This window comes from Colletotrichum higginsianum, chromosome 3 (genome assembly GCF_001672515.1).
Source record: "Colletotrichum higginsianum IMI 349063 chromosome 3, whole genome shotgun sequence".
NCBI classification, from domain to species: domain Eukaryota; kingdom Fungi; phylum Ascomycota; class Sordariomycetes; order Glomerellales; family Glomerellaceae; genus Colletotrichum; species Colletotrichum higginsianum.
The window spans coordinates 1,475,762-1,501,022 of NC_030956.1; the positions used below are offsets into that span (position 1 = coordinate 1,475,762).

At 56.0% G+C, this 25,261-nt stretch overlaps 6 protein-coding genes across 6 annotated transcripts; 2 read left to right on the forward strand and 4 right to left on the reverse strand.

Annotated features, from left to right (window-relative positions):
• Positions 1-446: 446 nt before the first annotated feature.
• Positions 447-1,201, forward strand: CH63R_04014 (uncharacterized protein; the record flags this gene model as incomplete). The annotated part of the gene is made up of 2 exons (XM_018298989.1): positions 447-589; positions 721-1,201. 2 exons carry the CDS (start codon positions 447-449, stop codon positions 1,199-1,201), a joined length of 624 nt encoding a protein of 207 aa, XP_018160235.1.
• Positions 1,202-1,816: 615 nt separating this feature from the next.
• CH63R_04015 (Phospholipid-transporting ATPase) lies at positions 1,817-6,610 on the reverse strand (the record flags this gene model as incomplete). Its single annotated transcript, XM_018298990.1, has 2 exons — positions 1,817-2,483; positions 2,535-6,610. 2 exons carry the CDS (start codon positions 6,608-6,610, stop codon positions 1,817-1,819), a joined length of 4,743 nt encoding a protein of 1,580 aa, XP_018160236.1.
• A 3,893-nt stretch (positions 6,611-10,503) lies between these two features.
• On the reverse strand, positions 10,504-12,500 carry CH63R_04016 (Homeobox domain-containing protein; the record flags this gene model as incomplete). The annotated part of the gene is made up of 3 exons (XM_018298991.1): positions 10,504-11,789; positions 11,853-12,064; positions 12,145-12,500. The coding sequence occupies 3 exons, from the start codon at positions 12,498-12,500 to the stop codon at positions 10,504-10,506; spliced, it is 1,854 nt and encodes a 617-aa protein (XP_018160237.1).
• Positions 12,501-17,173: 4,673 nt separating this feature from the next.
• On the forward strand, positions 17,174-17,539 carry CH63R_04017 (uncharacterized protein; the record flags this gene model as incomplete). The annotated part of the gene is made up of 1 exon (XM_018298992.1): positions 17,174-17,539. The coding sequence occupies one exon, from the start codon at positions 17,174-17,176 to the stop codon at positions 17,537-17,539; it is 366 nt and encodes a 121-aa protein (XP_018160238.1).
• A 4,967-nt stretch (positions 17,540-22,506) lies between these two features.
• Positions 22,507-22,848, reverse strand: CH63R_04018 (uncharacterized protein; the record flags this gene model as incomplete). The annotated part of the gene is made up of 1 exon (XM_018298993.1): positions 22,507-22,848. One exon carries the CDS (start codon positions 22,846-22,848, stop codon positions 22,507-22,509), a length of 342 nt encoding a protein of 113 aa, XP_018160239.1.
• Positions 22,849-23,323: 475 nt separating this feature from the next.
• CH63R_04019 (Alpha and gamma adaptin binding protein p34) lies at positions 23,324-24,767 on the reverse strand (the record flags this gene model as incomplete). The annotated part of the gene is made up of 3 exons (XM_018298994.1): positions 23,324-23,862; positions 23,966-24,487; positions 24,689-24,767. 3 exons carry the CDS (start codon positions 24,765-24,767, stop codon positions 23,324-23,326), a joined length of 1,140 nt encoding a protein of 379 aa, XP_018160240.1.
• Between the last annotated feature and the right edge of the window lie 494 nt (positions 24,768-25,261).

Sequence of the window (25,261 nt, forward strand, 5' to 3'; positions counted from 1 at the left end):
GCATCCCACCCCGGTGATGTCGTCACCACGATTGATGGGGAACCAGCCACCCCGACATCTGGAACCATCCAGCCTCTTCGCTTCCATTGGCCGGTGCTCGATGCTCTCGAAGCTCGTCCCCGTCCCAGTTTCCACCCCAGCTTTTTCTGGCTGGTGCTGTGCAGCTCGCAGCTCCGAGCTCCAGACTTCGGATGGCAGGTCGCAGGCCTAGCCAAGCGCCCGAAATCCCTCTCACCCCCGGCTTTCTTTCTTTCTTTCATTTCAGTCAGCGTTAACTTTGCTTCCAAGCGGATCTGTTGAATTCTTGTCCCCTTTTCCTTCGTAATTCTCATGAGAACACGTTTCCAATCACTCAATTGACTTGTCGCTAAATCGTTCTGCTTGGGTTTTCACTCATCAAGACATACCAACTCGTCCCCAGTGTCCATCCAGCCCTTAACTTCAAAATGCCCTTCGCCAGAGCTGCTTCCATTCGCTCCGCCCTCCGAGTTTCGGCGCGCCGAACCATTCGTCCCCAGTTCCGCCCTCAGGTCGCCCAAAGGACCTACGCCAGCCAACATGGCGCGAAGCCCCAGAGCGAGCTTCCTCTGTAAGTCGATGTCCCATCTCATTATCCTTTGGGAAATGTCGTTTTGGTCTCTATACAAGTCTACTTGCGCGAACGTGACATAACCCCCAACCTGCTGATGATGTCGTGCTGACCGGCGTTCCGTCAAACAGCGCCATTGGTTCTCTAACCTTCTTCCTTGCCGGTCTTGCTGTCATTCAGCCCTGGAACAGCCCGTCTTCCAATGGTCACGGCGCCCACGCCGAGCACAAGGAGGAGAAGCACGAGGAGCCCGAGCAGGCCGAGGAGTCCAAGGAAGAGGAGAAAAAGGACGACAAGCCTGAGGAGAAGCCCGAGGAGAAGGAAGAGTCCAAGGACGAGGAGTCCGAAAAGTCCGAAAAGTCCGAATCTGAAGAGAAACCTGAGGAGTCAAAGGAGGAACCCAAGAACGACTCCAAGGCTGAGAAGGACGAAAAGTCCGAGGACCAGCCCGAGTCCAAGGAGGACAAAAAGTCAGACGACGATTCCAAGAAAGAGGAGACCGAGTCGGAAGACAAGAAGGAGGAGAAGGAGGAGAAGTCTGATGAGAAATCCGACGAGAAGAAGGAAGAACCCAAGGCTGAGTCCAAGTCTGACGAGAAGAAGGACAACTGATCCCTTCCCCCTATTCCCTCAACATAGAAGTTCGATTGTCATGATCTCTAGACGAAATTCCCTTAATCTTCATAATCACGCGCCCAAATATATATATATCTTGTGCCAAAACGGACCAACACAGCCACAGGGGCTGCAGCTTGCCTGTGCGAGGGAGCACGTTCCATCAAACAACATGTACATAAACAAAACTCTGATTGAACCGAGTGCTGATGCATAATAGCATCTTGACTATGCCTCAAGTGTCGTGTCTAGAGCACAAAAGTGAAGTTAATAGTCTTCTGGTTCTTGCATCAATCATACTGTATCATGTACACTATACACTACTACCTACTTCCTAACCATACTCTTTCATCGTTACCCCTGTCGGCCCATATACAAACGCCAGTGGCAGGGCCCTACCCCCATCCGCTGTGTGGTATCAAGAAGATTGAGAACAAAACAAAGAACAAAAGAAGCTTTTCCAGATTTGCCACAAAAGCTGGAAATGTTCCCACATGAAACTGGCTGTATGTGCAGAACACAATCGTCCTACTTCTGTCAGGGTTACAACAACTCCTTTGAGTGAGGTGTTATGGGAGACTTCGGGTCACACGCAGGCGCCTCTAGCCCCCCTTATCTCTTGGTGGACTGCAGCTCAATGGACCCGTCCACACGGGAACCCTTTGCGTTACCTAGCCACCTTGTCGTAAGAGAGAACTGTGGTTTCCTAGACGGCTTTGGCGCATCTTGCTCCGCCTCCAACGTCCCATTACCCTTTCCAGCCGGGGGTGTGAAAGACCTGGGGCCATACTCCTCCCTCGACATCCTTGAATGTCTTGTCTGGTGGAATGATGGACGGCTTGTGGCATGGCTCGGCCTGGGCGCACCATCTAAGGTGAATGGCTGTACCTCCTCATCGTGACCAACTGCTGATTTCGTCTTACCCCCAACGACTTCCAGTACCGTTCCTGAAGCGTCTCCCTGTCCGGTTTCCCTATCGTTCTCATTGAGTCCCTTCCTTTCCAGACGCTGCATCAGGTCCACATCACGGGGCCAGTAGACACGGCGTATGGCGTCGACAACAAGCTCGAGGCAGATAACGGCCGCCAGCGCAAGGAGGATCGTGGTCCAGAAACTTAACGTCCTGCCAAAGTTCTGCAGGAAAGCATGGCGAATTTGGTAAATGCGCATCACGTTCTGGAAGGCGGCTGAGAGAATGATATTCCAGAGGAACCAGCCACCGACGGAGAGAAGAAACCCAATCAAGATGATGATGTTTTTGTTCTCCATCTCAAGAACCCTATGGTCGTTAGTGAGAAATTCCATCTGGCTTCACGCGAGGCCAACTTACATCAGCTTTATGTTGATGAACACCACGCATACGGTAAAGGGAACGGTGCCCATGGCGTAGAGGGATGTGTCCTGGTCGAACGGCAGGGAGTTGTAAACGGCCCACGTCACCCAGAAAATGACTAATGACTCAATCAAGCCCAGAAACGTCCAGCCGATATAAAGCTTGACATTGAATGCCCTGTTCTTGTGGCCGTACGTGTACAATTCGGGGAATTCGAGGAGCGTCTTGGCCTGCAGGTCCTTCTCCAACCCGCCCAGCAGGATCACCGCCAGTGAAGTGAAGAAGGTGTTGAATACGGTCAAACTCCAGTTCTCATACAGAGAGGTTCCGGTGTATCCCGTGTAGCGCTGGAAGTACGCTTGCGGCAGGAAGAAGACGACCTCTTTCCAGAACGTGGCGAGGATGTACTTCCCGGTTCGCAGGTAGTTCCAGCGGCCGTGGACAAACAGCAGACGCTGCAAGAAGCGGAACTGCGCAATGGCGTAGTCGGAAATACGAGCGGCCTGGAGGCCCTCCCGACCCGAGATGCCAATGCCAACATGGGACGCTTGGATCATGCCGATGTCGTTGGCTCCGTCTCCAATGGCCAAGGTCAGCGAGTGCGGCACTTGCCGGCGGATGCGCTTCACAAGAGAAGCCTTTTGCGAAGGAGAGGCACGGCAACAGATGACCGAGTCGACTCTGACCACGAGATCGAAGAAGAGAAAGCTGAGGTCCTCGTCTCCTTCGATGACGCCCAAAGTCTGGCCATCGACCACCACTACCGAGTGAGGAGCCATACCTCGTGCAACCTCGCCGAGGGTCGACAGGATCGACTCTCGTAGGTTGCCCATCGTGGCGTCCAGGATGAAGACTTCTGAAAATGGCTTGCACAAGCCGGCCGAGTGGCCGATGTTGATAGCAGTCTCACGTTTGTCTCCCGTCAACATCCAGACCTTGATCCCGGCGCGGCGTAGCTTGTCAATGGTGTCCGGCACTCCCTCTTGCAGGCGATCCTCAATGGCCGTAGCCCCAGCTAGATCGAACTTGTCCTCAATCAGCTCGCCGGCGGCTTCGATCTTCTCCTGTCGGTTATCAAGACTGGTGGTGGCGGCCTGGTAAATTTTCCTCCAGGAGTTGTAGTCGTCTTCGCTGATGTACCTGTAGCCGTAGAGCAAGGTTCGCAGGCCCTCGGAGGCGAAATCGTTGATATGCTGGAAACATCGCTCGAGCACCGTGCCCTCGTTCAGCGCAATCGTCTCGTCAACAAACTCGTCGACCTCGGCCTCGGTCGCGGACATCGCCATGCTGTGACGGGGGGACGCCCACATGTCGTGAACGCTGGCAGAGGAGACAACATCCGCCGACCCTCTGCGCGGGGACCACTCTTCAGGACCGTCATGGACAACACTCGACCGCCTGTACATGTCGCCAGAGATTCTCTGGTTCATCATGTTGCGTCGATCCGACATTGACGTTCTTCCAAGCATGAAACTACTACGAGGCGTGCCGCTAGTACTCAGACGCTGCTGGGCCTTTTCCCTCTCGATACTCCTACGGACCGAGGCTCTCCGATTCACGTCGTTTGCCTTTTGTAAGGCCAAGCCACTGAGCTTGAGACGAGGCAAAATGACGTTGTCGGCGCCTTTGCAAAACACGCAGACCTTGCCGTCAGGCATACGGATGATGATGGACATCCTCTTTCTCTGACTACTGAACTCGATCACATCAAGGACCTGGTACGTTTCCTTCTCCACGGTCCCATCGGCTCCGGGGAGTTGCAAAATGACCGACTGTGCGGGCCGATCGATGAGGAGGTATCCCAGATCGCGTGCTGCTTCGACCAGGGCCAGCTCGTCAGGAGAGGCAGCTTGGTATTCGATTCCGCCATCTTCTTTGACTTCTGGCAAGCAAGTATGGCAGAGAGCGATGCAGAGCAGGAACTGTTTGGCCTTTTTTGAGAATGCACTATCGGGCTTGCGCCGCAGATAGTCAAGAAGATCCTCCGTCTTGAGCTCGGGTTCATCTTGAGGAGCCCTGCTGGCGGATCGTCCTCGCCCGTAGGAACTAAGGGACTGGCGCCTTTGGGCCGGCTGCAGCTGAAACGGATTGGCGTCGTTATCGCCTGCAGCCCTGTCACGGTTCTTGTCCTTTCCCTTCCCCTTGCGCTTCTTTCGGGCCATTTCAATGAGCTTCTGCTTGGCCTGCTCGTCCCGTTCGATATCCATGTCGTGTAGCCAAGCGGTACCTGCGACGCTCATCTTCCGGAAGCGCATGACGTTTTCGGTCAGGGTGCCTGTCTTGTCCGAGAAGACGTAGTTGACCTGGCCAAGATCCTCCAAAATTGTTGTGGTGTTGGCAACCATTGGCGTGTTCGTGACCGGGTCGTACATTTCGACGTCTCCCATCATGTAGAACTGGATGATCTTGATGATTTCCAAGCTGATATACAGCGAGAGCGGGATGAGGGTGTTGAACATTAGGATGAAGGCAATGAAGATGTTCCTCAGGCTGATGTTGTCACCCATGAGATACCACGCCCCCTCCTCAACGGGGTCTCTCCAAAGATAGTGGCCCAAGGTCAAGCCACTGCTCAGCGCAAGGAGCACAAAGATAAGCCAGATGACGATCCGGTTGAGCACTCGCTGCATGGCGGGCGCCTTGGTGCGCACGTGTTTGTGCGCGTTCATCCTGATCTTGCACTCCTCGCCCGTGTTGACTACAATGCCAATCGCTTCTGTTGTGTTGCGGACTGTGGAACCGCGATAGATGACGTTGTCGAGCGACAGCGGTAGGGTCTCCTCCTTGACGGTCACGCGGCCGTCGTATCTATAGAGGTCCAGATTGGGGTCCTCGGAAACGATAGTCGCCTGGCAAGACTTGATTCCCTCGACGGTTTGGCATCTCTCGGCCAGAATCGTGGCGGCCCTCTTCGCTTTGAGATTCGTCTCCCCATCCAAAGCCATCGTCTCGATGTAGGCCGTGCCATTGGGCCCGGTTGCGTGCAGCAGGACAATATCGGCGGGAATGTCCTCGTCGCGGCGAAGCTTGACCACGTCGCCAACCTTAAGGTCTTGCCATTCAATCTCGGTCCACCCCTCATCCGAAGGCTCGGACAGCTCGACTCCCTTGCGACTCTTCATCCTCGCCGTCGCCTTCTTCGATCGTTCGCCCAGAACCCAGGTACGGCTCAGATTCTCGGTCTTGGCCAGGAGATAGCGGCGGTAGTCGTCATAGCCTTCCTTCGCCATCGACAGCGATACGAAGACGGCGAGAGGCGCGATTGTGGTCCACTGTCCCGTAGTGCTGAGTCCCGGTATGGCCTGGATGATACCAACGACCAGGAAGTAGAAATTGCCCATCTTGCTGAACTGGAACAAGAGCTGCTTCGGCAAGAAGCTCCATATGGTGTATCGGCTGGATCGGATGAAATTGCTGCGGTAGGGCTTCTTGGTGCGCTCATCGATGAGAGCATCGCTTCGGCTTCTCGACATATCGAGTGGGATATGTCGGCCATCGGCACTCGGGGGCAGCGGCTTCTGGCGCAATAAGCCCTGGAGGAAGTAGAGCTCATAGGCCTTCTTGAACCGTTCGCTCATCGACTCCTTCGCGACACGCCACTTCGTCCTTTTGGTCGGCTCTGGCCGGTATACGGGGTACTTGAGGTCGGCATCCGAAGGCTGGGCAGAGCTCTGGTCGCTGTTGGGGCGGGGGCGCGAGGATGATGGCTCGGGCGTGATGTGGGATTCCAGGTCGCCCCTTGAAGGAATCGTGTAAAGTCCGGGGTTGCTCAGATTTGGATGGGACGAGGCCGGATCGAAGCCGCGCACGGCGTCGCGAGGCAGCTCGTCCGAGAAGCGGACGTGGCCGCCGTCGAGGGCGCCTTTGCTACCCATGGGTTCGGTGACGGCTCGTCTCGGCTGTATTCGCTGGGCTGGACGGTGCGCCAGGTTCACTGACGGGTCGGGGAGGTCATGAGAATCGTCGCGGCCATGATCGTCGAAGGAGAGGGAGCTCGGCAGGGGACTCGGGGCGGGGTCTTCGTCTTCATGATGCTGGCGTGATGGGGCGTCGCCCGGGTGCCGTCTGTCCATTCTTGAGAGGGCGAGGCTTGGTCGCTTTCTGTCTAGGCCGTGGCAGTCTCAGTGTGTACCGTACCCCCCGCAAGCGCACAAATGCAGAGGGGGGTGCGCTCGTGAATGGTTGTCGAGGCTAGTTTCGCAACTAAAAGAGGCAGACAAGATTGGGCTGATCCCAGACGGTTCCCCTAAATGGCGGCCCGGATTCACCACAGCGGCTCGGCCATAGAGGTTTTCATTGGCCCCTCGAATCTAGATGTGGTTGTGGTGGCGCGTTTCCTGCTGGATCTGTCGTGGCTGGCGGGAGCGTGCGGATTTCGAGAGCCGGGTGAGTGCAAGCACAAGAATTCGTATGTGGCTAAGAGCTGCAGACAATGAAGGCTGTCTTGGGCAGGGACTGAAACCGTCGTATAGAGTTGGTGGGATCGACGAAGACAGCGTCACTATTGTAACAACAGGAATCAGAGAGTGCAGAGATGAGTTGAGATTAGGCCGTTGTGATGTAGGAAAAGGCCGGGTGTTTTGCCTGTGGGAGAGCAAGGCAAGGCGAAGCAAGGTCATGAAGGGACATACGCAAAGCAAAGTAGGTAAGGCGAGAAAAAGGACACGCCAGGTAGGGCGGTGCTGTATCCCCGTAAAAGGGCGGAAAGCCGAAAGAAGCGCCGGCGTAGGGTCCCGGTAAATGGGGCCGGCTTACGAACACAGCAGAGAGCCAGAGACCACAAACACTTGCTATCGATCTAGATTACTAGACAGGTAGAAATGATCCATCAGGAAGATGAAGTACTGGCTAGCCGGAAGGAAGCGAAAAGGTTGCAGCGTAACCGTGTACACACAGAGGCTGCGCCGCCATCAATACGCAAGAGAATGGCCGCTGAGGCGCTTGGCAATTAAGGTGGACGTAAGATCGAGGTGTATAGCGAGGCTTGGCGCGTCTTCAGCACTGCCACTGCCACTATCGCCCTCTTGTGCCCGGTGTCTTTGGGTCGTTGGGGTCCATCACGAGGTGCATATCGGGAATCGGGCGGGCGGGCGTGGGACAGAGACACCTCGGACGGGGAAGCCTTGCTCTCCGACCTTGCGAGAGATGCTGGTAGCCAAATTACCCATGGCGTGCCCCGCATAGGGGACGTCATTGGACGAGACGAAAGCCAAAATGCGAGATGTGCAGGGATGAAAAGCAAGAGCCAGTGCGTGGTACGTATCCCGACACTGCTGGTGCACTCAGACCCCGTCCCCCCCGACTGGGGTACAATTCTACGGAAGCTGCGGGAAGGATACTCGATTCTCTCCACTCTCTACCTTCAGTGTAATCCTCATCACCACCAAGATCCCCTCTCCCCCCCCCAATGGACGAAAAGAAAAGAGGCCATGACATCTTGGCGGCCGTCACAGATTTCATCACACACTCTTGGTTTTTGTTTCCGTGCGCCCCCGAAACACACCCACCCTCCCCCGACCGATGCGCATGGCAAACATTAACAACAGCCGCCGTCATGATGAAAAAGAGCGGAAACGTCTTCGCACCACACATACCGTACGCACACAGACAGCCTATCGTTTTGTTCCTGCCTCTGTTGGCTTCCGACATAAGAGAGGGGGGGGGGTGGGCACCCTTTCTCTCCACATGCATTCCGCTGACAGCAGCGTCCAGAACGTTGAGACGAACGTGGCCGCACAGGTGCAATGTCCGGCCGGCCACAGGGGATCCCCCAGCAGGAAGAGAGAGTATGGAGATGGGCTGGAAACTTTAAAAAAAATGCCTGTTGTCGTCGGAAGCCCATCGAGGAAAACACGGTCACTACCTGAATACGTAGAGTGTGCTCTGTTCAGAGTCGAGGTCGCTCGTATCCGGGACGCATTGCACCGACCGCTCGCCTGCCGAACAATAAGGTACTACATGGGGTATTACTGGTCTGATGGAACATGCTCGTCCACCAACACCCCATTTCCATCCGTCGACGACGACGACTCGACGCCTGCTCATGACTTTCCGTCGCGCCCGGGGCAAGGCACGCATACAGGTAGGCAAGCACGCGTCCCGTCTCGTTGACCGGCATCTGGATTCTGGAAGACTGGAGCTTCGACATTCCGTTCTCTGCAGCTCCCGTTGGATCCGCCTCGGGCCACTCACCCACCCACCATTACCTTGCCAGCTTGCCCCCCCCCCCCCCCCATTCCCAGGAATCTTCGACAAACGGACGCCCCCCCTCCTTTGACATTGCCATTGTATTGACGCGTGCTTTCCCGGCATGTCCACTAACAAAGTACAATCGCGAGAGACCCTTGGGGCCTCGTGTTAGTGTGGGACCCGCGCGCCGCGGTGTACCGAACGACCTTCCTCGACCCGATGCCGACGACCTCACGGTGAGATGAACCACCCGCATACGCAACCCTCCCCACTCACTGCCTATCCACAGTGCATCTTCGGTTCGTCCATCTGTCTCACAACTCCATTGACGATAATGGCAGTTTACTGCTGCTGCATATTGCCACGGCGCCGAGTGGTGCCGACGTCGACGTCGATCGACGATTTTTGCGCCTCAGTGTATGGATGCAACACTCACTACACACGACGCATCTCACTCACAGCCCGCACCCCCGAAACCCTCTCGCCACCAAATAAGACGAATATTGGTTTCGGCAGAAGCTGCGCCCTTGCCGTTGCGTAACAAACGCGTCCGCCGTCTTTCTCCCGCACGTCTCCGAATCTTATGTTACATCATATGCCGCCTAGTCAGTGACATATACTCCGGTCAGGAACCTCACAAGTGACGTGAGCCTTGTGCACCCGGTTGATGCCAGTTCTGATGTCTCAACACACTGTGACTAGATACTCTTCGTCGCCCGACACGCAACTCACGACGAGTGGATTCTGTTATGCACGTTCAAAACACCAAAATGAAGGACCAGCATGTATGAAGCGGAAAAACAGGATTTTCGATGCCCGTCTCTCTCTCAACTCTATCGTCAGTACTTACAAGTCGGCCGTCTCTTTCGAGCAACGGCCGGCTCAGCCTCTTCGCTGCTCGGTCACCAATGCAGGCAGCTTTCCACTACCGCCGCCGCGATGCCGGCTTGTAACACACAAGCAAAAGCTACAAAGCCCCTTCTGCCCCCATCCACACAATCAAAACCCAAGAAAAATACCCAACAGTGATAGATAGACAAAAGATGTGTCGGAGAGTTGTGTATCCTCGGAAATGTGTGTGACTGATTAAGAACCAGGAAAAATCCCAAGCCACCTGGGCTTTTCCCCATTTTCATCACCCCCCAAAACCCGCAGCCAAGACGTCTGAGATTCATGAACGATGACAGATGAAATAAAATGAATAAAAAAAGCATCAACGATATAACGATGTGCAGCGCAAGCCAACCAAGAATGAAGGAAAGGTTATTAGGGGCCACGTCGGCGTCTCCGCCTACATCGACGCGGCAAAAAAAAAAAAAAAAAAGGATGATGATGGCGAGGTAGAACACATCCAAGTTGCCACCGTCGCAGCACAATGAGTTTGTTCGCGACAATAAATGACTCAAAAGTGTTGAAGTAAATCCAAGAAAGTGCAAAGTGTACGATCGCGTGTGCCGGACATGCATGATCGAGATTCCGAAGATAGGTATCGTCATGCAGAGTCGTCGTGGCCGATGGATGAATGAGGAGCAAGAACTGGATCAAGCATCGTAGTCATCGGTGTTGAAAGTAGACCAATCGCAACCCATCTGGTATATATCAAGCGCCTAAACGCCAGCTGTGAATGACCAAAGGCAAGTCAACTCCCCCTTCCTCCCGTAGAAAGCATTGGGAGCACGCCCCAAAAGTTTGTATGTACGCCAAATCCCATCCCGAGGAGCTCCCCAGTCGGTAGTACTGGTACGCTCAGGGCCCTGCAGGCCACCGTCAGAACGACTCAGTGAGGCGTCTGGTGCATCGACTCGGGGGACATTGAGTTGGGGTCGACATGGTCAAACTGAACCAATTGGTTCATGTCGAGGTCGTTCTGGCCCTGGTCGCCATATGCTGGTGAGTGGGGGTGCATCGGCAGGTTGATGGTGTGCTTCGAGTACATTTCGTTCAGGCCAGTGCCATCGTCGGATACGGCGCACGATCCATTGTCGCCTTGGTGGTAAATGTCGGCCGAGGCTGATCTGCCAGGCATGGAGAACGGAGGCGACTGCTCAACGATGGACGGCTCCCCGTGGTGGCTTCCAAATGAAAGAGGAGACACGGATGGCGGGATCATGTTTGGTGAAGGGTTCGCCATCGGAGAGAGGAAAGCGCTGCCATACGGCGTGTTGTAGCTTGACGCCGGCAGTGGGCTCGGCTCTGGTCCCTGGGAAAAGAAGTTGGGGCTCGTCGGGAACTCAGAGGGTGAAGCGGTTGTTGCCGACATGGGGTACTGTCTCATGTCCAAGCCGAATCCAGCCTGCGTGTCGATTCTCAAGTTTGGGCCAAGACCACCCGGCTGCTGGGGAATCGGAGCGTAGATGTTGGGGCCGGGGGTCTGGGGAGCAGCCATCTCGCCCGGCTGCTGGATGTAGAAGGAGGGCATGGGTGTCTGCAGCATGGAGAAGTCGACGGCCATGGGCACGGAGCGACTTCGCTGGCGCTTGTGACCGGGACCACGCATGCCAGGGTGCATGCTGTTGATGCCCCAAGACTCCTGGAACATGCCGATGTGCGGCTGAGCGAAATTGGGCTGGGACGAAGGACGTCCAGTGGGCGACACGGGCGCCGAAACAGAAAGGGCGTGCTGCTGGTCGATGAAGGGGTGAGGGTTGTTGCGGTTCATGAAGGCCTCAAGGGACACGAGCTTGGCCAGCTGGCCGCTGAGGACCTTGGGGTTTCCGCCGAGGTGATGGACGAGGCACTGAGAAGCCTGTTGGTCCTCGGTGAAGTCGCCGCACTGGAAAAACCCGTTCGCCTGAGGGGACGAGTCCATGAAGAAGTTGGGAGGGCGGTTCAGCTCGATGACGATGCCGCCGGGCTTGTTAGGGTCACCTTCCTGGTTCTCGAGGAAAATGTTCTTGATGTAGGCAAATGGATACTCAATCTTGTAGCCCGCTTGTTCGTTGTTGATGTAGTATGTCATGGTACACTTGTCGGGGGAGTAAAAGATGATGAGGTCCATCGTGTTCTGTCCGACGCGAGTCCACTTGCCGATGCTCAGAGAGCGGCAGGTGAGGTGATGAATCACTGGCGGCAGGTAAGCAAAATGTCTTTGTGAAGATGTCGAAGCTCACGGATCATATCACTTACAAACTTTGCCCTGGCCGCTCTGATCACCACCGATGAGCATGTTGCTGTGGCCATATGGGAGAAGCCCGGTTCGGCCGAGGAAGGGGCCGCCCAGACCCTTGCCAGACTCCATTGCCTGCATAGCGAGGTAGGCTCGCATGGATTCGGGGATGGAATCAATGTCTTCTCCGGTCTCAAGACTTTTCTTCGCCAAAAGCTTAATCTTGGCGCGTCTGCAATGGGGATGGTCAACAACATTCAGAGGGAATACGATAGCGTTTAGGGGGGAAAAGGGGGGGTAAAGATGGTGTACCTGTTCTGGAACCAAATCTGGACGGACCTTTCGGTCATGTTGATTTCTTCCGCTATCCGCTCACGAACGGTGGCAGTAGGGGTCGGGTTCTTGTTGAATTCCATCTCCAGAGTCGTCAGCTGGTCCTGAGTGGCGCGTTGTCTCTTTTGGTTCTTTTGCTGCTGGGTCAGGGTGCTCTTGCGAGGCGGGCGCCTAGATTGCGATGACGGGGCCTGGCCGTTGTGGGTGGAGGCCGAGGGGGAAGGAGTTTGGTTCATCTTGCCGGCGGACGTGGGAGAGGTGTCCAGAGGAGTGGAAGAACCGGGGGTCGAGGCGTTGGGGGCGAGAGCCATCTGGTGTTCGACCTCAGTAGCCATGGCTGGTATGCTTCTCGTATCCTTCGTTCGGTAGGATAAAATCGAGGTGGTTGATCGCGGAGCTTTTCCTTTATTTTACGTGGTGCGATGGTAATCAAATCGCGGGACGGATGGTTTGCCAGTCGAGTTGTCTCGGTGTAAGTCGCGTCGGCAAGGTGATCGGGGATTTCGAGAGGGAGGACTCGGTGGATCTCGAAGACGCTCGAAAGCGACAACAAGTAGGGTGTAAAGGGGGAAAGAGGATGCCGTAGGGCTAGGGAAAGTATAGAAGGAGCCTCGTGAGGCCAAATATGCTAAGGAGCGTGGTCCAAGATCCAACAGGTGGATCAGGGAGTTGAGATGTGAATAGTGTCGTGGGTTCGCGAGGAACGACTGTGTAAAATTCAACCAGACAGGAAGGAACGTAATGGGAATGCCCGGAAAGGAGTGACGGGATTCGGAAGGTGAGTTTGTGGTTGAATTATTTCAAGAGAGTGACTGTGGAAAGGAAAGGGAAAAAAAAAAAGGGAGTGGGGGAAGAGGAAGAAGTGAACGACGAGGATGACGATGAGGAGATAGATGGGATGAGGAAGAAGGAGGGATGGGGGCAAGAGAGGAGGAAAAGGAAAAGGAATGGATGGGCGCGCGAGGCGGCGGGCGGGTCCAGTGGAGGAGGGCAAAAAAGGGAACAGACGAACGGACGAACGAACGAACGAACCAGTGTCAATCCACCCTGTCTGTTCTGTCCTGCCTGTCTACCTAGGTGGGTGGTGTGAGTGAGCTGGGCTTGCTAGTCCCTCGCTCTCTATCTCTCTCTCTCTCTCTCTCTCTCTCACACTCCCTCGTCCTCATCCTCCCCATCTTCCTCTTCATCCTCCTACACTCCTCTCTTCGTAGTCTAGGGCAGCCCACTATCCAACCCAGTGCAGTTCAGTCCAGTCCAGCCCAGTCCAGCCCAGTCAATTGCCAGCGGCGATGAGCCTCAGGAGTGAGGCGTGTGTGAGGTGAGAGAGAGTGTGGACGCGCGTGGGTGAGGAGAGGGATGAGGGCGTGTGGATGTGGGATTTGGAGACAGGGGGGGAAGAAAGACGTGGGACGTGAGGTGTGTCGACTGCAGCGGCGGCTCAGCAGCCAGTGGCGTGTGCGGGATGGGGATGCGACTTGCGCCGTCGCCAGTCAGACACGGAGCAAGGAGCAAGGTATCTGTACCTCGAGACCACCCACATCGGCCAAGGCTACGCATGTCTCCCGTATCCCTCTTCCTCGTCCCCCCCCCCCCCCCCCCCTTTTTTTTTCTTGAGGGGAGGGGGACAGGGTTGAGCACCTTTCTCCCTCGCCGTCTGTCTCCTCAGTATTTGATTTTCTTCCAGACAAGATCCATAACGACGTCTTTCCTGTGGTGGGTGCGAGACGTGGAAGGGTGTGGGTTCCAAACGGGGCAAGCAAAAGAGAGAAGGGGAAAGGGGTGAGGAAAAAGACAGAGAGACGGACGGGCGTGGACCGGGGACGTGTGGGTGTGGACGACACTGAACGGTACATAAGCTACGACACATAGAGCAGGATAGACAGGGGTAATGGCAGGTACACATTGTCGTTCATTGGTCGGAAGAAGCCATTCCGCCGTTTGTGCCTGCGGCCGATGAACGGTACGTATCCTGGCCACATCCAGCTGGAAACCTTGCTTCAAGTGGCTTTTTAGCGGCGTGCCCCGGTTTAGCCTTTTCTTGAGCTTCTTGCAGATTGCGCTCACACCGTTCCTCCTTCTCTCCGTACCTGCTCGGGGCAGATATGGATCCTTTTCTCCTACCTCTCTCCTCTCTGTGATACTATGCCGCTTATGCGTCAATGTGTGCGTGTGACTGCTGACTCCTGTGGTGTGTCCTAACTTTCTGCGCCTCTAGATCTTCAATCCAGGCCAGTCTCTCGATTTCGATCCCAGCTCCCACACCGCCGCCCGTTGGTTACTCGGGGCTGCTGATAGGAGATGCATCACCGCATCCCACACATTGTCCATAATCCATGGCCCTGCCGACCTGCCCAACCTGCACCGGCTGCTGCAGCTCCCTGCCGTTTCGATGCTGGGCTGCTCCTTGTGCCCAGTGACCGCCGATGAAAAGGTGGGGAGGCAGAAACATGCAGCCGACGGAGAGACCGCACATCGCAAAAGGGAGGCCTATCCCAGCAAGCGGGAGGGCAAACAGGGAGAGAGACCAGCGAGAGAGTGTGAGAGGGTGAGAATGAGAGTGTGTGTGTTGTGTCCGGTTCGAAGCGCCGCATCCGTCAGCTTGTGTTGGTCTGAGTTCCGATCCGCTTCCATTGCGAAGTAGACGTGCTGCTTGCACTGCTGATGCAACAAGGTTCAACAAGGTTACCAAAGGCGACGACGAAGTTGGGAACAGCGATGCGCAGCAACGTTAGATCTGTTCGTGGCCTCTGTACAGAGTTCAGTCAACCCAGTGTATAGACAGTGCAATGTCTCAGGGGTCAGATGCTCGATTGTGTCTATATCTCAAGGCCTGTCTGCTTGATGCTCCGACAGTGGCCATCGTCTCGGGTTTTGCCCTACCCTTATTAGGCTCACCGTCTCGTCGAGCGCGAGACGCCGTGGATCATGGCCAAGAAGAAACGCGCAAACTGTGTCCGCGCGAGCGGTCGTACCCTCAGAGTCAGGAACTTTGGGCATGTCTCCATCCTTTTTGGGGGCCGTCTGAGAAGTAACTTGACATAGCGCTGCATCAACATCTATCGTGCGGGTCACCCTCGCTTCACGAATCACCAGTCACCACTCTCACTCTACATCCCCCATATTCGCACCATTATCAACGGCCAGATAGAAGATGGGGTAGGCTGCGTGCCTGGTGCTTGTACATATGCATACCCGGTATGGTCCGTATGGTTGCTTGCAGCCTGGGCAGGGAGAGAAAGAGGCCGAGAGAGAGAGGGAGAGAGAAAGAGAGGAGAGGGAGAGGCGTAGGGGAACGGGAGAAAGACGAGACGATGACGGTGGGATGAGAAACGGAAGGTCCAGGGCAGCTCGTGACCGGAACTTTATGGGCCAAATGTGGCTGGAGAGACTGTGTGGGTCTGTAACGGACCCGCGGGCTCTCAGACTGGGGTAGGGGACTACTAAGGTACGTACTGGCGCTGCACCAGCAGCCGGGAACCAGAAAGGGGGAGGAGGGCGCGACAGAGAAAGTGCTGGCCTTTTGCCAAGCAAAAGTTGACGCAAACGACGCCAAAATTCTTGCGAAGCCACAAGCGTCTTGTCTACACTGTCGGGGCTGTTTGGTCAATAGGCTTGCTTCTGCAAAGTCCTCCCTCGTCGGGTCTTCTCAGGCCTAAACTCTCCAGGCCGCCCCCCTTTCCCCCAAGATCCCGACCGTTATCTGGTCCCGGAGGAAAGGTAGGGAGGGCACTATAATGCAGTTTGCTTTGCCAGCCTCTGCATCGTCATGACACCTTATCCCGCCAATCCATTTCTTTCTTCCTACTCCATTCCGTCCCGCACATCCATCCATCCACCCATCTTTCCTCAAGGCTTTCCCTCGCAGCTCCAAGGCCGAATCTTAAGTCGTAGGAAGCCAGCCGGGACGGAGAGACGGACTCGCAAAGGCTTGTCTACGGTGCGCGGCTAAACCACTCCGCGTTGCACTCGCACTCGCGAATAAATAAATAAAAAAGATACAAAAAACCCAGGTACGCACTGGAAGAGAGACATCGGCTGACTGAAAGCGGGTTCATTGTAGCCAGAGCCGTTCAGTCATGGTGTTCTCCGATCCCTGCTCCCTGTCGGTGTCGTTCGTCCAGTCTTTCTGACTTTTTGCCATCTGTCCATCTGTTCAACCCCCAAGTCTCATCTCTCGACAGCGGTCTTCTGTTGGCGCCGGTCGATCGCTTTTCTTTCTTTCGGGTGGGGCTTTTTTTTTTTTTTTTTGGCTTCTCTGCACTTGCAATTGGATCCTATTTATTGCTTACAAGTTCTATGTTCAGCATCATAGGTAGATACTTTCCAAGATACATATCTATATATACCTGGTTTGCAGCTCGCACAGTGCAGCTGCGCTATCTTCCCTTCGCTCCCCTGTCCCTGGCGATCCATGTCTGGGCTATCCTCTCCAGTATCCCCAGACCCTAATGCGCGCCGCGCCCCCTTGGGCCGTCGCAACGCGACAAGCCCGCTAGATCTCGACAGTCGTTGGCATCCTCATGTGCTGTGTTACAGCCGATTCCAAACAAACTGCACACGGCGTGTCAGTTGTTGCCCGGGTTCCTCTCGTAATAATACGGTGCGTCTCGCCGCATTCAGTCCTTATCGCCAGTTAGTCACCTCGAAGCTGCTGCCGTGTACCGTTACTCTGGCCGATCCCCCGTCTCACGCTTCGTCTCTTCGAGCTTTGGGCCTGCCAGAGTCGGTTTTCCGACGTCCGAGAAAGAGGGGTACGCCGTGCAGATACTAGTAGTGGCAAAAAATGGGGGAACGCCCCCAGAAAGTGTCTGTCTCGTTGTCCGGTGCTGCGGCGGTAAACAGCATGTAAAACAACATGTACCTCATCTCATGGAGACAGCTGTCATCCGATGACGGATAATCGAGCTGTTGGGTGAATGAAGCCGCTCGCGCAGGCGCCCGCTCAGATGACCCGCTCAGATGTCCGCCTTGATCCATCCCGGCCTCGTGAGCCTCCACGTTGCCCGCCATGGACCCATTCAACTTGGGACCGGACCAGAGGAGAGCTTCAATCAAGTTGCAAATCTTGCGCTACAGCCAACTGACTGCTGGCAAGGTCTTGCTGGTCAAAGCCGCGACGTCGACTTGGACTGAGTCGACGATGAGAAACGGCGACTCATTCAAGCAAGCACGGAGCCTCGCTGTCGATGGAGCAGGCTTCAACGCCGTCTTACTTGATCCTTGCACTCGCGCCTTTCTTCTTACGACTGATTGGATCATGAGTGACCGCTCCCTGACACCGTCGGTGCTCGTGGGAGAATCATGTCCACTGCGACGACGCTCCTCGCCTGAGCTGGGCCGCCATCTCTCGGCCACCACCTCGGTAATGCAGTAGGCATCGCGCTTGATGGAGTCCACCGTGGTCGATGGCCTTGTTGGCAGCGCGTTATGGAACCAATAGGCTCTCCTCGACTTCCACGAACGGCATGTCGGGGAAAGGGGGCCACGCCAAGTCCAGCTCTGGCCACCGGCTTTACCTTCAGACTCAGCGTAATGCGTTGTGTCCTCTGTATCCGTACCCGTACAAACCTTTATAGGTACTGTTCGGCGCTACAGTCTACCGAACAGCTCAGCACACGCCACGGTCCCTGGACCCGCGATCAAGGGAAACGGCTCGTTCGACCTATGAGGTTTGGCTTTGATTCCTCGGTTTTGACAACATCACAAATGCATGCTCGACATCTCCCTTGGGTGATCTGGCGACGTCCGTCTCGCGCCTGGGACAAGGCTGGAAAGCGGGAATCGGACAACAACGCGTCGAGGCGATCGGTCGACCATTCCTCTTGGAGTGCCGGGAACCAAAGGGATGTCTTAGACAGGGCGTCACAAAGACGGCCTTGGACGCAGAGGGCCTTGTATGCACGTCGAAGCGTTCCAACAAACATCCCAGGAGCCAATGCCATCCGCTACAACGCCCACGGCCTGTCGTGTCGCCGTTCCCGCATAAGTCTCGAGACGAAGTGTGGAATCCGCACCGCTCCTCCCTCCGCTACTCCCGCATCCTCCACACACACCCATGGCCGGCTGATGGGTTCTACCCAAGTAGGTAGTGACTTGTGGGTTGCCGGCCTCTCGTCTCTCAGGAAGCATTGCATTGCCCTTCGGCCTTGACTCTCAAGATGGAGGTGCAGCCAGTCCTGTCTTGTTTTGCCTCGTACCTGCAGAGGCGTCATGCAGCTTGACAGTACCACCCGCCAGCGTCCCACATGCGCTTGAGACACCGCCTATACCACGGACGCTAACTGCCTTTGACCGTTCAACCGGCTCCATACAAAGCATGCCACACTGGACAGAGACCCCGTTCGAGACAGATGGGTTTGCTCCGTCGGCAGCCCAGCCCGGGACCAGACTCTGGCGGGCAATGCGACGACGTATCAATAAATGGGACTGTCGGCCTTTTGGTTTCCATATTATCTCATGCACAACGAGTGCCGAAGCTATGACATCTCTACCATGCAGTCCCGTAAGAAAATAGTTTTTGGTCCGATCGCATCCGACGATGATGGACGCAATCTGCCAACCAAGGGACGAAAGAGTCGGATTAACCCTTCTTCGGTGACGTTGGTTGGCTAACCCTGCCGCCGGCATGGTTTTGCGAGGCGTGATGCCGCCGATGACTCGATAGACGACCCAGGAGGTCTTAGGTTTTCCTGCGCCACTACTTTAGCCCGGCGAGCTTTGCAAAGGTGGCCGCTGTAGTGCAATCCAACAACACTGGGAGATCGATATCGCCTGCCTGCCTAGGACGAAAGGACGAAAGCCACGAAGGGCACGAATCTTTGCGAAGCCCAACTGGTCTCAGACGCTGTTCTTCAGCAGGCCGAATGGCTTCGCCGGCAACCAAGCCAGTGGGCAGTTCGTCAAGCGAAACTCATATTCTGTCTCAAGTCAAGACGCACGCAAAGACGGATGATGCTACCAATCATCCGGACGACAACGCAAGAGTCATTGCTCACGTTGCATGCAGTTGCGGATGAGCGGGAGTTTGCACTTTGAAGGGGCGAGGCTTCTGTGCCAGAACGAGAAGGCGCCTCGGTCGGCGCCACAATAGCGAAACCGTACGAATGTACAGATACGGATGCCGGAGCAAATTCCCTTGAGAGAAAAGAATAGGAGAAGACGGGGGCATTGAGTCGGTCATAGTACGCATGACGGATCGGCTCCGTTTCCCAGAAGGAGCCGCGTTGACGGGGACCCATGACACCGATAAAATGGTGGGAACCACGGCACAGTGTTGGGTCTTGCACGAAACTGCCCTCGCGCCCTAGGCATCTACACAGTACCCAAGGTAGTGAGCGTCAGGGTTCCAGGTTACCTGTCTTCAGCAAGACCCGCTTTTACCCCTGAGTGTTGGCGTCGGTACCTTGCAGGCGTTGCGGCTAAGCCAACCACTTTCGAGACATGCAACAGGGGTCTTGAGGGACGCAACGTCGTCATTGGACGTGGCGGTTGGAGCTTGTCCGGATTGAGTCAGGCGAAAGATCATCGATAAATTGCCCGGTCGGGTTAGTCGGAGACGAAGAGCTCTATTAGTGTGCTCTGTACCCGTACAGAGTGCTCCGTCCTGTGACTGTGTCACGGTACGTGCATTCGTAGGAAGGCTCAGGGCTCAAAAGACTCTCGCTCGAGAGGCTCACGAAGCCCACGCAGAATCATTTGCTTCCCTTGCCTTCCACGGCCTCCCTCCCTGTCCTTCGTCCGATCTTTTCTGTCTTCCCGCTTCTGGCTCCCTCGCCTCCAGTCCTGGCCCTGGTCCGCCTCCGTCCCTTTTCCCCCGTCCCAACGCCGACTCGTCAGCTCGAAATCTACCTACTTACGCTGCGGATACACTCTACTTACTTGGCTTACTTGGACGAGTCCTGGGGAAGGCGGCACGCACCGATGACTCTTGAGCAAAACTGCCGCCGCATGAAGGAGAATGGGGCAATAAAAAAGCTGGGGGCGCTGACAGGCGGCAGTCGCATAGTTCCGTGCGCCGTTGGTGGAAGATCGCCGGTTGTGCAAAGTCCACTTACACATCTCTATCCGCAGGTACAACAGAGCAATAGCCCGCCCCTCCAAGTCTCCAACAATCTAAACACTTTTTGTCTTCACTGACTCGGCCCCTCTCAAGTCTCAAGCCCTTTTTTCTGGTCATCAGCATTACGGCGCGCCAGCTTGCTTCTCTCTAGCGGCACCCACCGTCTGCTTGATTACCATATGATTGTCGACCCGCTGCTCTTATGGTCGAATTTCATGACACGGACGACCTGCTCGTCTTTCCAAAGAAAAACTGCCCAGGGGTCCATGCTTCAGCATCACCGGACTAGAATCGCCCTGTTCTGTTGAGATTCGTTCCAGAAGAACCGTCGAACATTGGCCAGCCTGATCATCCCTGGCTGGTCTCCCTTGACCTGCCCTGGCCCTGCCCTGCCCCTCCCCCTATCTCGAGAGCCCTGCTATGTTGAACCTCGCTTGCCGGGAGCCCATGAACGACGACCGGCTCTCGTCGCTGGACCCTGGATGGATAATGCGCAAGATTGCCGCAAGATGTAAACGAGGTGAGGCAACTGGCGAGATCGACCTCTGGCATTGTCTGTCGCAACCAGCCCACAAATAATCCAAACGGTGTGACATGGGGATCGGCCATTGACAGGCGACCATCACGAAACATCATGAGGCGTTGCAGACAGGGTATGGCTATCAGATGTGCGCCTGTCAGCCGGCCACCGGCAAGCTGTCTTACAACCAATCACCTACTGACGGACAAGCAGGAGGCTCGAGCCCAAGGGGGGGGACAAAAAAGCAATTGGACACAACACACCATCGGCGCCTCTAGGCCGGCAGTTGGCTTGACGATGGCAGAGCGCGACCGTCAACCGCCCTCTATTCTTTGTTCGTGGCTCTCTATTTTGCGGGGGGGGGGGGGGGAAACCCATCCGTGTTCGTTGCTGCGGGTTTACCATCCTTCCGACCAGATAAACGTTCGACATGTCAACTTTCAAAGACCTCCGTCTGTCTGCCCAGAGTGCAGTCGGCTCTAGTGTGTCGCTCACCGCTCGCGGCTAGGACCCAGTAGCCTGCCTGACCGCCGCCATAACCCGGACCTCCCCCCGTCAAGGCACGAAATATCACCGCGCCGCTCCGACGCCTTCGAGAGACGCGCCTGACGCCTCAGACTTGATGGCATCCTGCTACGAGGACGATCTGTCGCCGATATACCGGGTACTCGCTGTGGTTATGTGCCCCGCGCCCATGGTACCAGATGTTGGTCGCACAGAGAGATTGACTCGTCTACGTCTATTTGCCGCTACAATCTCTTGCCCGAAATAGCCCGGATCACCATAGCATAACACCTGTCAACTGGGTCCTCTCGGACCCTGCCTTGGACTATTCGAACTGACGACTTCGATACACGATCCTGGGGCCGTGGACATGGACGTGGACGTTGTCACTCGTCCAGAGACACGCATTCGTCAATCTGGCGAGCTTCGCCAGGGAACCCAAAACTGCCGTGACACCGGGCCAAGCGACCCCAATCAAGGTTGCTGAAACTGGCCAGTCTCTCGCTTCATCCACAAGCATTGCAGGCATCACCAAGAATATCTTAATTGAGCCTGTGCCCCGCCGGACAGTGCAGGAGATTTTGGGAGGGGGGAAACCACCAGTCATGCTGCCTTACTAGCTTCGATGCAGCTCCGCCGCATTGTTTTGCAGAACATGTCTTGTCTGGACTATCCTCCCCCCCCCCTTGTCTTCTCGGGCCTTCAAAGAGGAGGGGGAAGACCACCTCCATCGGCATGAACGCTGTGGGCCTCCATGGAGAGCGAGAGATGTGGTCCTTGTCGTCCCTCTGTCTGCGACGTCGACGTTGTGCATCTGTGCGAGAGATCGCGCGACTACGGGCTGCCAAAGATCGACACTAGCGTTCGTCTGGTTTTCTTCTCAGGCTCCCCGGAACCAACCCCCCCCCCCTGGCCGGCTTGCCGTTGACAGCTGCTCGACTGAGACGGAGCTTGACCGCCCGACCTCATGGCCTCCGGGTTTGGCCCAGCTTCTGGTACGGAGTACGACTAGGCCCAGTCGGAAGCGGCAGACGTGCATGACTCGGCCATCCTAACGAGTGGGAAGTGCTCCCCCTTCCCTCCCGAAAGAATACCCTCAAGGAAGAACGACGATGCCGCTGGACTACCGACAATCTTTGATGCTTGAAAGTCCCGACCTTCCTACGCCTCGGTGGTCGGCCGTCCGAACTTTTTGGCTTGATTCGTGTGGGGGGGTCCGCCTGACATATTAAGGCCGGCCGGGATTACCGCATCTGCCCTACTCCTCCGTCGTCTCGGCTCTAGAGTGATTCTTTCTTCGACATGAGGACGGGAGATCGATCGGGAAAAAGGCAGGGGGTCGAGTTCGTTCTCGTTCTTGAGCAACATCCTGCGCAAGTCTCACATTGGGTTGATGCTTCAGGTGGGGACGAGGGCATGGCGCCGCTCGGAACATGCCGATGTCGAGGGTGCGAACGAGACGTCTTGTTTGCTTTGCGCGGTCGAGTAACGGTCCGTTTAGTTTGTCGGGTACGGTCGCCGTGAGAGGGAAGTGAGGAAGGGCTACCGAGAGCACGACGATGTCTGGAAGCCAAGTCTCGATGACGCCCTCCTCGGCCATGGGTAAGAAATGGGGAGTGCGGCCCTCTCTGCCTTGGAATACGGCCGCCAAATGGCCGCGGCGTGTAATTCACTTCATCTAATACGTCAGGAGCGGGCGAGCTTGAAACCCCCTTCAAGGCCACTCTTGCTCGAGGTTTGGGGTGAACATTGACCTGTACCAAAACGCACTGAGATAGATACCCATGAAAGCTCCAAGACTCTCAACCGTGCCCTCGCTCGACGACAAATGTTCAACTGAAGAACACATAGTCCAGTTGTGGAAGCCTGTGGGAGGGTAAACACGTGGATGTATACCAGTGCAGTGACAAGTATCGCTCATCTAGTCTCATGGGATGGCTTTCACCAGAGCGCAAGCAGCTTGTTCGTCCGCCCGGGAGTTGGGGACGACATCATACGCCAGTTGCTCTCAACCGAGGTTTATTTCTACCCTTATGCCTCCGAGAGCATGACTGTCCCGACATGGACCGGACATTTCACAACTCTTTCATCACCTCCCCAACGGCCTTCTTGGCCATCCTCCGCCTCTGCTCCTCGGGCAAGCCCGCGCTCATGTCCCTCACAGCCTGCAGCTTGCGCATCATCCGCTCAATCTTCTCCACCTCGTCGCCGTCCAGCTCCTCGTCCCCTTCATCTTCGACTTTGTCTCCGCTTGTGTCCTTGCCAGCGCCCTCGGCGGTCTTCCTGTCGCCTGGAGCCCCGCCCTCTGTCGCCTTCCTCCCACCCTCCTCGCCGTGTGCATCCGCATCACGCTCCTCATCCTGCTCCTGGTCCCAGATGGCCTTCTTTAGGCCTTCAAAGTCGGACTTGTCGAAGCCAAAGTCCAGGCTCTCGGGGTCCAGATCGAAGTCGTCGCCGTCGCCGCCGCCGTCCGCGAGTGGTTTGCGTTTCCTGGGCAGGCCCGACGCGGAGTCGGCGTCGGAGTCGCTGTCGGAGAGCCCGCCGTCGAGGTCGTCCGCGGCGTCCCAGTCGTTGGATTCCAGGGCCTCGAGGACCCGAGCAATGCCCATCTTCTCTGCAGCAGTGTGTCAGCAAACGCCTTCACTCTGGTAGCACTACCGGCGTGACGGAGACGTCGAAGCAAGAAATGGGTAGCAGGGAGTGGTTATGTCACGAACCTCCAAACTCATTCTTGCCGTCATCCTTCTTCCCTCCCCTGATCTGCACGAACTCGAGTCCCCACTCGGCGCAAAGCTCCTCCCACTCCTCGGCTTCGCCCTCACCAACGCCTATGCCCAGCCCGACGCCGTCCCATCCCCAGCCGCCGAGCCCTTCGCGGACGACTCTGCCGACTTCGGTGATGAGCGCACGGGTCTCGTCTGTGGAGGGCGATGCGGCAGGTGTCGCTGTCGTTGTCGTAGGGACGGCTGGCGGAGCATCAGCGATGGACGCCGCCATGCCGGAAGACGATGACGATGATGATGCCGAAGGTAGGGAAAAGACGACAGCCAGTCCGCCGAGCACGGTGAGAACCTCCTTGGCCTCGGGCGAGAGGAACGAGGCAGACCATTCCGCGGGTGAGGAGATGAGGTCCAGCCAGATGGGCACGTCGGCGGTGTAGTAGCTCGTCTTGAGAGACAGGAGGTGCGTAGTGCCGGCAAGAGTTGTCGATGCGGGTTCCGGGTGGCTACCCGTCAGGTCTGTTTCTCAGAGTCAGATGATGTTCTTGCGAGAGCCGTCATACAAGACATGTGATTCCCGCATCCTGTTGGGTCTGTGTTGGGGTTGAGTAGGCTCGTGGAGCTGTCCCTCTTACTCTCACCCTCATCCTCACTCTCACCCACGCTCATGGCAGGGAGATTGTGGCCGATAAGATAAGGAGACTTGACGGGACAAGTTACCTTTGATGACTCTGCTCAGATGCTGCGTCGAGTCGGCGAGCGAGACCGCCAGGACCCGGCGCGGGTTCTTGACCTGCATTGTTGTTGTTTTTTCCCCTTAGATCTTTGGCTCCTCCTTCTTCACCCGTGAGAGAATGTGAAATTAGCTGGGGGGTGTCTCACAGGACAACGGGTGTAACGACACGAAATGTAGGTATGGCTGGGTAGCTTTGCGGGTTTGAAGAGGGCCGGAGAGGAATGGCGGGGCCCAGACGTAAACGCAGGGTCCTGATAGTGGATTACCTAAACAGTGTCGGCTGGGAGAGCTTAGGTCACGGTCCCCCCTCGTGCGTACAGCGCGATAGTTGATGGTAGGACATAAGATGAAAGCTCCGGCTGCAAGATGGACGGGACGAAATCAATTCCCCCCCCCCTTCTCTTTGCTTTCCACCTTTACACATCTCTCTCATACATACATACATACACATCCAGTTCGTCGTCTTCATATGAAGAGTGTCGTTTCTGCACAAGGGGTCTCGTGTTGGTGTAATAAAATTGCGCTTTTCGTGAGTACTCCTAACCCTCGCTACCTAT